Here is an 11,396-nt window from a genome sequence, read left to right as displayed (position 1 = left end):
CACTCTGGCGCACTCGCCCCCCGCCTTGACTTTGACCTTTATGTGCCCCTTCTCCTGTCCCTACCCTTGCCTGCCCTGCTCTGCCCCACCTGTGTCAGCCCACGCATGGCCCTCCTCTGGGTTCAGGGGACCCCGGAAGTTGAGGACCCCTGCGAGAGCACATGGGACCCCCCCCACCCCCGCCAGCCCCCAGCCCTGCCAGCCCCCAGCCCTGCCCAGCCTGCATTCCTGTCCTGGGGAACCAAGAGAACCACCTGTTCCTGGTTTTCCATCTTGATTTGCGCTGTCTGTTCTGTCACCCCTGTCTGTGCATCCCCTGTCCCCTCTGCTTCTCTCCCCGGTGGCAACCCCGCAGCGGGGGCCCTTTGGGCCGCAGCGGCCTGGCGGTGTTTGCCCAGTGTCCGCCGCTGCCTGCCAGCCAGAACGAGCACCTGCCTCTTCTCCCTGCCTCCAGGCGCACCTCCCCCCCAGTGAGTGTGCGGGACGCCTACGGTACCTCCTCTCTCAGCAGCAGCAGCAACTCGGGCTCCTGCAAGGGCAGCGACAGCAGCCCCACACCCAGGTAAGGCCTCCCCTGGGCCTGGTGGCCTGCTGGCTGCGTCCTGGGCAGGGCGGGGCTATAGGACTCCAGCATCGCTGTCTGTGCGGATCACAAGGAGCCTGTTCAAGAGAGGGATACGACACCACCAGCCACACAGTGCCCTGTGATGCTTTCAGACCCTTCCGGGACCCTGTCCCGTCTTCCTGCCCCACCATCCTTGGGGTACAGTTTTGTCCTTGCCATTGCAAAAGGCTCCTACCCCTCCAGGCCTCAGGTCAACAGTGGGTCCAGAAGGAACCAGGACCCAGCACGAGAGGCTCCTGTTTTCTGAGAAGAGACACCCTCTCCAGGACTTCCGTCTCCACCTTGCAGGCTGGCACTGGCCGTGGCCGCAAGGCAGGTAGTGCGGGGAGAGTTGGCTTTGCCCCCGGTACCATGCCACCTCATGCAAAATTGGAGCCCTGTTGTGGGAAAAGGGCAAGAGGAATAGGGACAAGCCAGTTGAGGCGTCTGCTGTCCCGCTGTCCTCAAGGACCCCTGTGAGAGGGACAGAGGTGGAGGTGGTTTGGAAGGCGGAGTGTGGCCCACCTGCTAGGCTGTGCCCTCAGCAGTGGCGGAAGGTAATGGGAAGAGCAGGATCGGCAGGGGAGGCAGGCGAAGGCAAGCTGTGCATCCTCGAAAACCAGGGAGTGACGGCCATTTGGCAGGGCATCCTCCTATCCCAACGGAGCCAGGGGACCATGGCCTTGGCCTTCTTACTTCTTGTCTCAGAGTCTCCATTCCTGTATCTGTAAAGAGGGGCCAATATCCCACAGGCTTCAATGGGGCGCTGTCTGCCGATGACCCATACTGGTCACCACCCTCACTAAGACTTTGGTCCCACATGGGAGTCCTGGGCCGCCAGGCTGGCGAGGGTGGCCTTGACCTTCCAGCCGAGACGCTGTCCTTGGTGTGAAGTGATGATCAGATCGGGCTGAGACAGCCATTCTCAGTGTTTTCTGCCACAGCACATGTGGTGGGTGACGCTCGTGTGCAGGTCCGACGCCCCTGCCTCGGGGCTGCACCCCCAGCGTGGAGGGGAGCACAGGGGGCGTGAGTGGCACTGACTGATGCGTTGTCCACTTACACTTTGAAAATATCATTGGCAACTTTAGTACTTCTCTGTAGCAGAGTTTGGCGATGCGTGTTGTAACTGCAGCGCATGGGGATGGCCCCAGCCCCAAGGCTGAGAAACCGAGAGAGGGTCTCCTTGCCCACGTGGGTCGCGTCAGCTGTGGGTGAGCAGCGGGGCCTCCGCTGTGGCCTCTGTGCAAACAGCCAGGCATTGCAGGGCGTGAATAGTGGAGAGCCACAAATTATGGTATATTCTTCTCCTCGCATACATATATGTATTATTCCCCCTGCAAAGATAGAGCTAGTGACTAAAAATATATGAGTGCTAAGTGTTATATTAGAGAAAAACCACTCATGGGAGCACATGGGAGCATGAGAATGGATATTTCTCTGTAATTCTCAACTGTACTCGTTTAACTGATCCTGGCTTGCCACCCCCTCCAGGGGGTTCCAGGGAGAAGCCCCTTGTCACTCAGCACAGACCGGTGCCCCTCTAACTGGGGTCCCTGCATGGCAGCCGCCAGGATGTCTGCAGTGTTGCCCTCTGGCCCCCGCTGGCTGGCCTCCCTTTCGGAAGGAGAATCTTAGAGCCCACACGGGGGAGTCGCCAGCCCCTGACCCATGCCACCCCTTCTGCCCCTTGTCATGTGGAAAATAGGCCGGCGCTATATCAAGTGATACGACTTGAGTTAAACTGGGGGAATGTGAGGTGAGTAAGTAGAGAGAATTGTCCTTTCTCGGCACCTCTATCCACACGTGCTCTTGGACAGCTGACAGTATGTGAATTCTTTCTCCCCCATAAAGAGTAGCCGGCTCCCACAGAGCCTTTCAAACTCCAGGGCCTGTGCCAGTCAGACCTGGCAATGTCATTGCCCCCCCTAGGCCCAGGGGGCCCCGGCTCCGAAAGAAGCAGAGCTGGATGGCCAAAGGGCCTCTGCCAGGTTGTGTGAGAATGTGACCAGGCTTTGAAGCCAAGACCCAAGAGGTTTCCTTGTGAACAGAACAGCCAGAGCTGAGTCGAGGCAGCTGGGCCGTTGGTGAAGTGGGGTGCTCTCCGCTGGGTGCAAGCCTTGGCCCTCTGTCCTCTGCTGGGTGGCAGTTCCTCCACCTTTGCAGAGCTGAAACTAGCACGCGCTCACCACACACACACATGCACACGCATGTGTCTGTGCCACCCCAGGCTGGACGCATGTGGCACCCGGCGTGCTGCCCCCTCAAGGTACATCTGTTAACAAGTAGAGGCCCAGAGCTGGCGGGTGTTCACATGCACATTTGTGTGTGCCTGGTGGGGAATGGTCCGCGTGCATCTGCGTGAACCCGCATGTAGGTTGGCCTCCTCGTACGTGTGAGTGGCCCCTGGAGGTGGCAGGATGCACAGGCACAGGTGTGCACACATGGAGGTGGGCGTGCAGACAGCCCGGTGGGGGAGGGGTGATTGTACTCAGCTGTGCACTCCGGGGAAATGTGTGTGCGTGGGCGTGCAAACCCACCAGTCCATGAGGACAGCAGGGAGGGCATCGGAGTGTGTTTGGAGACACACGTGTCTGCGCCCCTCTGTCCCCCACGGGCCGCAGGCCAGGCAGTGAAGGCTCTCAGCTCTGAGGGGTCCTTGCCCCCACATGGGCCCTGGGAGAATTACACAGGGACGGGGACCCCTCCAGCCTCTGGCCCCCAAACTCACACTCTGGATTAGGAGACCAGACACAGGGGTTCTGGGATCACCACCAAGACTGAGTTGACCAATAGCATCAGGAGAGCGCAGAACACGGTGCCAGGCTGTGCATGCACTCTGTTTTGTGTCCCCATCCCAACTAGAGGGGCCCTGAGCTCCCACTGTGGTCTCTACTAAGAAGAGCTTTATTTTTTAAATTTTTTAAAAATTTATTCGTTTTTGAGAGAGAGCCACAGCGTGGGTGGGGGAGGAGCAGAGAGAGGGGGAGACACAGAATCTGAAGCAGGCTCCAGGCTCTGAGCTGTCAGCACAGACCCCGATGCGGGGCTTGAACTTGCCGACTGCAAGATCATGACCTGAGAGGAAGTCGGATGCTTAACTGACTGAGTCCCTGAGGCACCCCCAAAGAGCTTTCACCAAACCCACCTTCCAGAAGGCCTGGGTGTTCTCAAGCCCACACAGGCTCCTGGGGGGAAGCCTAGCCTGGAGCTGTCTGGTGATGGTCAGGGACCGCTTCCTCCCTCCGCACTGACATGTGTCCCCACGCAGGCGTTCCATGAAGTACACGCTGTGCAGCGACAACCATGGCGTCAAGCCACCCACCCCAGAGCAGTACCTGACCCCGCTGCAGCAGAAGGAGGTGTGCATCCGGCACCTGAAGGCACGGCTGAAGGACACACAGGACCGGCTCCAGGACCGGTGAGCCGCTGGTGGGGGGCCGCGCAGCCCTGGAGACATGCTGGGCCGCAGACCCAGGGCCCTGGGGCACTTCTGGAAGGAGTGGCTGAGGGCTTCCGGGCACCGGCCGCCCTCTCCTGTCTGGCAAAGCCCTGGAGGAGCCCCTCTCCAGAGCCCCACAGGCGCCCCTGAGCTCCCCTCAGCTGCCCTCCCTGACTGCAGGCGGCGTCCCATGACAGCTGGCCCGGCTTCCCCACACCCAGGGCGGTGCTCTCCCACTTTGGGCCTGGCAGCCCCCTTTGGCCACTTCTTATCCCCTGGTTCCTTTCCACCTGGGAGCAGGGGTGCAGGACATTTCTCCTAGCTCAGCTTCCCTGGGGGGGGGTGCTGGGAACACCCCCTCAGCCCCAGTTTGTTTCCTCCCAGGGAGTAACTGGGGGGCAGGGGGATCTCTCAGCCCACCCGTTCAGGCCCCAGAAGGCTTTCTGCTCATCTACTTACAGATGCGGTGAGATCCTGAGGAACCTTTCTTGAGCTCCTACCCAGCCCAGGGGTGCCCCGGGACCCCCCTCCCAGTCCCATCTGAGCTTGCTCTCCAGACCTGAGGGCAGATTCCTACCCTCTCAGCGGCCACCACTCTGGGCCACAGCTTTGTCTTTATGTCTGACGCTTTGGGGCGGCTCTCTGATCCCTTCATCATCTTGAGCATTTCCTCTGCACTGTGTTGGTTCAAATACGCAGCCGCTGGGAGCTGAGGGCCAGGGCCGGCCACCCAGATCGTGGGTGTACAATCTGAAGTGTACAATTCAGTGATTGCTAGTACAGTCACAGAATCACGCGACCCTCACTGGTATCTAATTCCAGAATATTCCCATCACCCCAGAAACAAACAAACACCATTCCCAACGGCAGCCATGGCCCAGGCACCTGGTGGCCACTGATCTTCTCTGTCTTTACTGATCTGTCTGTCCTGGACTTTGCAATGGAAAGCGAAGCGTATGCTATGCAGGAGCATGCCTTCTGGGGCCAGAGCTCTGCCAAGCAGCCAATCCAGTTTGGATCTGTTGTGGTTTTGACCCACAGGAAGTTACAGGTGGTATTCTGCGGGCCTCCCTGTCTGGAGAGTTGGGATTTCTATTTCTGGCTTTCATCATCTTCTCGGTGGTGCCCTGGGTCTGCCTGGCTATTTGCACTAATGTACTCAGGAAGCAGACAGCCCTTCTCCCCGCTTCCTTTCTGGGGCTGGCCCAGTGGCTGGAGCAGACCGTCTGCCCTGTGTGGTCTGGGCACAATGCCCTGGCATGGACATGCCGACACCTCAAATCCCTGGCCGTTCTTACAGAAACCCGTGGCAGCCCTTTGCTTGCTCTGTGCATTCACTTTGATAGATACGTGTCTCCTGCAGTCACCTCCCTTCCCCTATAAGAAGTGCTTTTGTTTGCTGTGTCCCCACTTTCTGAGATGGCCTTGCCACCATCTTGCTTCCTTGGCAAACTCATCCTTCAAGGCTTGGTTCAAATGTAACGTCCTAGGCAGGGCAGGGGAAGCCACAGCTCCCTGGAGAGAGGGGCAGGGCCCGGCCACACTGAGCATGCCCAGTTCCTTCCTCCAAGCTCACGCTCCCTCCCAGGGCTCAGCGTCGGGGCAGAGGGTTTCCCTAGTCTGAGGGTCCCCCATGTTTGCTGGTACATCTGTCATTGCCTCTCTGAGCAGCTCTGGCTCCCCACCACCATCACGGAGTTATGTCCCGTTGGGTGGTCCAGCCCGCCCCTTTCCAGATAATGCCATTGCTGACCTTCACAGCCACCACAGCCCCTCATCCCAGTGCCTGTGACGTATTGCAGAGGATAAGTCCTGGCCTCATTTCCTGAACCGAACATTCCATCTGACTCTGAAAAGCGCATGATGCTTGATCTGAGATGATCTCTCTGCTGGACTCCTAATCCTCAGGGTGATGATCTAGCCATGTGTGGATTGCTTTTCCGTGAATTCAGGGCACGTGGGCTGCAAGGCTGGGTGCTGGGGTAGGTGCCCCGCCCCCCCCCCCCAGCAGGACTTGCCATCCCGTCCCCGGAGCGGCTTTCCTCCATCCTCACTGTGTTCACTGCATCCTGTCCCATCTCACACTGCCTTTCCCTCCAGACTTAATAGGCTGCTTATCTATCTCGCCTCCCTCCCCCGCACCCTAGATTCGGCTGTAACGTGGGGCATTAAAACCCCTGTGTCTGGCTTGCGCGGAGTGTGGCCTCTTCTCTTCGGAGTGGACTGTGCTGTTTTGTCCATCTTTTTTGCCCCTCCCCCCTTCACCGTAGATACAAAGCAGAGACATTAAGTGAGTTTGAAAGAGAGCCATCTGTTATCGTTTTCCTCTGTTCCACCCACCACTCTTCATCCCCCCACTTGAGGGAAGGTGTGAAATCGGCAGCCTCCCCTGACATGGCAGCTGGAACATTCCTCAGCAAAGCAAAGCAGCCCACGGCCTGTCCCCCGCGTCCCTGGCCATGGCCAGTTTTCACCACCGGATTTCGTAGGAGGCCACGTTCCTTCCCCTAGAGTGGAGATTTTAGCTTTAGTTTTTATTGTGTTGTGTTAAGAGTTTAAAGTGGATGTGTTTGTTTTTTATAGCCGTAGTGTGTATTTATACGCTGAACGTCTTTCTTGTCTAAGCTCTTCTGTAGGTAATGGATTTAAATGGGGACGTCGTCTGCATTTCAGCCTCCAGGGCGGGGCATGCAGAGGGACTTGGACATGTCTTCTCCCCCCAGGAGGAGGCCTCCCCTTGGCCGTCCCCTTACCCTCCCATGGAGAGAGGAGGAGGCACTGGGCCAGGCCTTGTGTGTTCAGCTCCGAGCCGAAGGGCACAGACCCTCTGTGCCTGGCGACAGCCCTTCCCTGCCTGCCTTTGGTAGTGGTGACAGGCCAGGCAGTGAGCATGTGTGTCTCCTCCGCTCACAGGGACACGGAGATTGATGACCTGAAGACGCAGCTGTCGCGCATGCAGGAGGACTGGATCGAGGAGGAGTGCCACCGCGTGGAGGCCCAGCTGGCCTTGAAGGAGGCCCGCAAGGAGATTAAGCAGCTCAAGCAAGTCATCGACACAGTCAAGAACAACCTCATTGACAAGGACAAGGGGCTGCAGAAGTACTTCGTGGACATCAACATCCAGAACAAGAAGCTGGAGACACTGCTGCACAGCATGGAGGTGGCCCAGAACGGCCTGGCCAAGGAGGACGGCACCGGCGAGTCGGCTGGCGGGTCCCCTGCCCGCTCCCTCACCCGCAGCTCCACCTACACCAAGCTGAGTGACCCGGCTGTGTGCGGGGACCGCCCGCCCGGCGAGCATCCCGGGGCTTCTGCTGAGGATGGGCCAGACAGCGGCTTCGCGGCGCCCGACGACATGCTGAGCCGGACGGACGCGCTGGAGGCCAGTAGCCTGCTGTCGTCGGGCGTGGACTGCGGCCCCGAGGAAGGCTCGCTGCTCGGTGACTTCGGCCTGGGCTCCCGCTTCCCCGCCAGCAACACCTACGAGAAGCTGCTGTGTGGCATGGAGGCTGGCGTGCAGGCCAGTTGCGTGCAGGAGCGTGCCATCCAGACGGACTTCGTGCACTACCAGCCCGACCTGGACACCATCCTGGAGAAGGTGACCCGGGCCCAGGCCTGCGGGGCAGTCCCTGAGCCAGGAGGCAGATGTCCAGAGCTAGAGCCCTGCCCCACAGGGCCCAAAGACCCCACCTCAGCAGTGGTAGTGACGGTGGGTGACGAGCCCGAGGCCCCTGAGCCCATCACCCGAGGGCCAAGCCCGCATTGGCACGGTGCCAACCCCAGCCCATCAGTGAGCGTGGCGTGCCCCATGGAAGAGGAGGAGGAGGTGGCCGCGGCCGAGAAGGAGCCCAAGAGCTACTGGAGCCGCCACTACATCGTGGATCTGCTGGCTGTGGTGGTGCCGGCCGTGCCCACAGTGGCCTGGTTGTGCCGCTCACAGCGACGCCAGGGCCAGCCCATTTACAACATCAGCTCCCTGCTGCGGGGCTGCTGCACAGTGGCCTTGCACTCCATCCGCAGGATCAGCTGCCGCTCGCTGAGCCAACAGGGCCCGGGCGGGGGGCCGGGCGGCGGCTCCCAGCTCTGAGAGGCCTGCGGCCGGCCAGCGGCTCCGGCAGCCCGACCACTGATTGTAGGGGTGCCGCTCTCCCTCTCTCATGTTCCCGGAGGGCAGCGTCTTATTTATTTAGTCTTGGGTTTGGACGTGGTTATTTTTTTTTTTTCAGGATGTGAACTATGTCAGGGGGCTGGGAGTCGGGATTGGGGGAAGGCGTCCCAAAACGTGGATGGGAGGCAAGGGAAGAGAAACCAAAAGCAGGAAGGCATACCAATTGGACAAATGGCAGAGAGGAGGTGGCGAGGTTCCCCCCAGCCCAGCCCTGTCCTCCTGTACCCTCCCACAGAGTGACCCTAGCCCACTGCGTCTCTGGTGTGTTGATCTGGGGAAGCTGGGCCCCAAGATGCTGGGAGCCTCCCTGCCCCCACCCCCACATCCTGTCTGGTGGCCTCCGGCCCACGCCTTCAGTCTCAGGCCACCCCTTGCCCTCCGTCCGGCATCCTGGGCCAGCGTCATCTCCTCACATGGAGGTGGCTGCCTCGCAGAGAACAGGCAACTGGCCAGGGCTCTGAGCAGGGTCTGCGGCCACCAGCTCTGGGCCGCGATCCTGGCATCTGCAGGCTGCTCCCTGCACTGGGACTTGGAAGCATGGTCCAGGCCGTGGTGGGCAAGAGGTGGCAGGGCGTAGCGTGGGTTCTCTGTCTGTTCGTCCTAGACCTTCCCTGTGATGCATTTCCCTCTCAGCACTTCTGGCCACATCAGATCATTTGTCCTGTGACAGCTGAGTCAGGCAGGCTAGCACCAGGGCTGGAGCGCGTCCTGGAACCCTGACCCCCAGCCCCCACCCTCTGCCTGCACGAGAGGAGGTGGGGGCTGGAAGCTCTGGGGACAGGGGCTCCTCCGGCCTTCTGAGACGGGGTCCTGCCATTTGGGGGCAGTCTTCAGCTGGTTTGAGAAGCCAGAGGCTGCGACCAATCCCCAGAGCTCACCCCGGCTCCCTCCGGGGGCTTCAGGCCCAACTTCTGCTTTGCACTATGTTCACTTTGGGGCTTGGTCCTCACGCACCCAGCTTCTCCACTGAGGGGCTGCTGGCCGCCTAGGGCAAGGGTTCCTGAACTCAGACCTGGCTGCCTCTGAAAGGAACTCCAGCAGGACTGGCCAGATTGGACACTGAAGACATGATGTTTGTCTAGGCCGAAGCAGGGTGCCCTGGGACGTCTCCCAGGCAGGGATGGGGCAGGGCAGGCAGGGGTGCCCTGAGCCTCCCCACTTGCAGCCTGAGGCCAGGTGGCCTGGGAGCTTCACCGCCCCCCCTTTCCTGGGACCACATCTGGTCCCCCAGCAAAGCTGCTTACCTGTTACCACCACTGTTGTTTTACAAAGTAAACATGCTCCTTCTCCCTGTAGGGCGTACTGGTCACCCCTCCTTCAGAGGTTGGGCCTCACATTTGAGGGGTTGGTGGGACCCCGTGTCTTACTTGTCCCTCAGGCCCAGGGGCCACTCTGGTCCTCTGCCAAGGCTGCTTGCCCACCCCTGCTGCTCCGACAGCCGCTGCCTGACTTACAGGCTCCGCCTTTCCTCTGTGCCCTCCGCTCCAGGGTGGGATGGGTGGGCACCTGCATGCACTGGATGTGGGCAGCCGGCCCAGCCATGGGGGTGACAGTCCCCTCTGCCACATGCTTCGTGCCTCCAAAGCTCCCCCCCCGCCCCGGCTGGAGCCTCAGACCAGCCATCCTTTGTGGAGCACCCTCACCCCAGCCAAGCCACACTCGAACTCCTGGGGCCCGGCTGGGGCCGCCCCACAGACACTGGGGTCGTGACACGGAAGGGCCGTGGACAGACCCCATCCAAAGCCAAGCCGGGACTGGCCACGTACCCAGCCTCCTGTGCCGTGCACTCACAAAGCTGCATAGTGTCTCATTAGAAATAGTCAAAGCTTTGCCGAGAAAATAAATGTATGACTATATTTGACAACATAAAATCTATATATTTTTCACCACTGGAATCTAGTCGAGCTGCGTGGCCCCTCTGCTCTCGTCTGTGTCTTGCTCTCTGTGGCCTTCCTGTTGCGTCTTGTGTTTTGGTGGACGTGGTCCGGGCTCAGGCCGAAGCCCACTCCATGCTGCGGGAGAAGGCCCTCCCCAAGGGCGGCGCATGAGGTGAGTGGGGCGCTTCCACTAGTCTGTCCCTCCGGGTTGCAGGGCCCCAGCCCACAGCACTGAGGGTCTTCTCTTTTGGGACCTTTGACGGGCTTTACTTCTTCCTTGTGTCAGTGGAGGCAGTGGCCCTGCGCCCAGCCCTGGGATGGACCCTGGGGGTCGGGCCCTTTGTGTGCGCGTGTGTGTGCTCAGTGTCCGCATCTATGCAAAAGGGGCAGCGCTGCATGTGCAGCTCCAGGCGCTGGAGGCTCGGCGGCCTGCTGGCTCGGGCTCCCAGCCCTGGTGACGCAGGGCACAGAGTGTGGGGCGGGAGGGAGAGGCCAGGGGCCTGGAGCAAAGAGCTCCTCCTCCAAAGTTCCCTTTTTCCTTCTTGCTTAATACCTCCTCCTGCTGGGCTGTGGCCTTCCCGTCCTGCCCTCATCTTCTGGAGCAGAAAGAGTCAGGGCCTCCCCTCTCCCCAGCTGGAGCCAACTAAACCCTAAGGGACATTTTCCCAGGAGCCACCTCCTGGAACTGCTCTGCCCCTTGGAGCCCAGGAGGCAGAAGTGGCTTCCACTTATTTGGGGGCCTGGCTATGCCTCCCTGCTGCTCTTCTGGTCCAGGCCCAGGCAGGAATCAGCGCTGGGGCTGGGACTCTGCACAGAGAGCTGGCCTCCCGTGGAGTGTAGGCTGAGCATCTCCCAAGGGGATAAACTTAGCTCTTCACTGAACACCCTTCCCAGTGGCCACTAGCACCGGGAACTGACTGACCACGCCCTGAGGAGGCGCAGGCAGTGACAGAGTTCTGGGACAAGGGCCAACCAAGGGCCTGAGCCCAGGGAACTCATGATCCCCCCACTCTGACCTTGGGGCACAGTGCAAATGTGTCACAGCTCACTCTCCCATTAGGCCATCCCCTTGACAGAGAATTTAGGGGATATGGGAAGGGGGGAGGTGGGGAGGGTCTTCACTTTGTCTCCTTTGTCCTGTTCAGAGTTGTACCTGCAGCAGACAGCTCTGAATTAAAGCATGAAAACGCAGCAAGACCCTCAGCCTGTTTTCTTTATATCGTGTCTGTTTTCTGAGGAGGGTGAGAAGGGCTCAAACCGTCCCTGCCCACCTGGGAGTCCCAGGGTGCACACTGGGCAAAGCTG

General features: G+C 60.1%; 1 protein-coding gene across 5 annotated transcripts in view; it reads left to right on the top strand.

Moving 5' to 3' along the window:
• SNPH (syntaphilin) overlaps positions 1-11,282 on the top strand; it is a 35,290-nt gene extending 24,008 nt beyond the window's left edge. For 3 of the 5 annotated variants that reach the window (XM_029918116.1, XM_029918120.1, XM_029918117.1), the window contains 3 exons: positions 356-562; positions 3,876-4,025; positions 6,960-11,282. In XM_029918116.1, the coding sequence (XP_029773976.1) occupies positions 356-562; positions 3,876-4,025; positions 6,960-8,133 (1,531 nt within the window). In that variant the 3' untranslated portion in view covers positions 8,134-11,282. The remainder of the gene's footprint in view (positions 1-355; positions 563-3,875; positions 4,026-6,959) is intronic. The other 2 variants (XM_029918118.1, XM_029918119.1) reach the window with 1 other exon arrangement.
• Positions 11,283-11,396: the final 114 nt, after the last annotated feature.

Source organism: Suricata suricatta, chromosome 12 (genome assembly GCF_006229205.1).
Source record: "Suricata suricatta isolate VVHF042 chromosome 12, meerkat_22Aug2017_6uvM2_HiC, whole genome shotgun sequence".
Lineage (NCBI taxonomy): Eukaryota > Metazoa > Chordata > Mammalia > Carnivora > Herpestidae > Suricata > Suricata suricatta.
The sequence above is the reverse complement of the archived record's forward strand: the minus strand, read 5'-3'. Positions and strand labels throughout refer to the sequence as shown.